This window comes from Rhinopithecus bieti, unplaced genomic scaffold (genome assembly GCF_001698545.2).
Source record: "Rhinopithecus bieti isolate Rb0 unplaced genomic scaffold, ASM169854v2 scaffold_47012, whole genome shotgun sequence".
NCBI lineage: Eukaryota > Metazoa > Chordata > Mammalia > Primates > Cercopithecidae > Rhinopithecus > Rhinopithecus bieti.
In genome coordinates this window covers 1-489 of record NW_016860784.1, presented here as the reverse complement: position 1 = coordinate 489, position 489 = coordinate 1, and the positions used below count along the sequence as shown (strand labels likewise).

The 489-nt window shown below is 67.5% G+C and overlaps 1 protein-coding gene across 1 annotated transcript; it reads right to left on the bottom strand.

Annotated features, from left to right (window-relative positions):
• Positions 1 to 6: 6 nt before the first annotated feature.
• LOC108525399 (forkhead box protein D3) lies at positions 7 to 486 on the bottom strand (the record flags this gene model as incomplete). The annotated part of the gene is made up of 1 exon (XM_017866387.1): positions 7 to 486. A coding segment is annotated over one exon (480 nt), but the record flags the coding sequence as incomplete, so codon positions are not given.
• Between the last annotated feature and the right edge of the window lie 3 nt (positions 487 to 489).

The following is a 489-nucleotide window of genomic DNA, read 5'->3' as shown; positions in this document are numbered from 1 at the left end:
AGCCGCCGGGGCCGCCGCCGCTGCCGGGTGCGAATAGGCACCGGCCGCCGCCGCTGGGTGCAGGCCGTAGGGGCGGCCGTAGGGTCCCGCAGCGCCGGCCGCCGCCGCCAGGCTGTAGGCGCCGAAGCTCTGCATCATGAGCGCCGTCTGCTCGCGCAGGTGCTCCTGCTGGTGGCGCTTGAAGCGTTTCCGGCGCCGCAGGAAGCTGCCGTTGTCGAACATGTCCTCGGACTGCGGGTCCAGGGTCCAGTAGTTGCCTTTGCCCGGGTTGCCCGGCTCGCGGGGGATCTTGACAAAGCAGTCGTTGAGTGAGAGGTTGTGGCGGATGCTGTTCTGCCAGGCGGGGAACTTCTCCCGGTAGTAGGGGAAGCGGTTGCTGATGAACTCGCAGATGCCGCTCAGGGTCAGCTTCTTCTGCGGGCTCTGCAGGATGGCCATGGTGATGAGCGCGATGTACGAGTAGGGCGGCTTCACCAGGCTGTTCTTCGG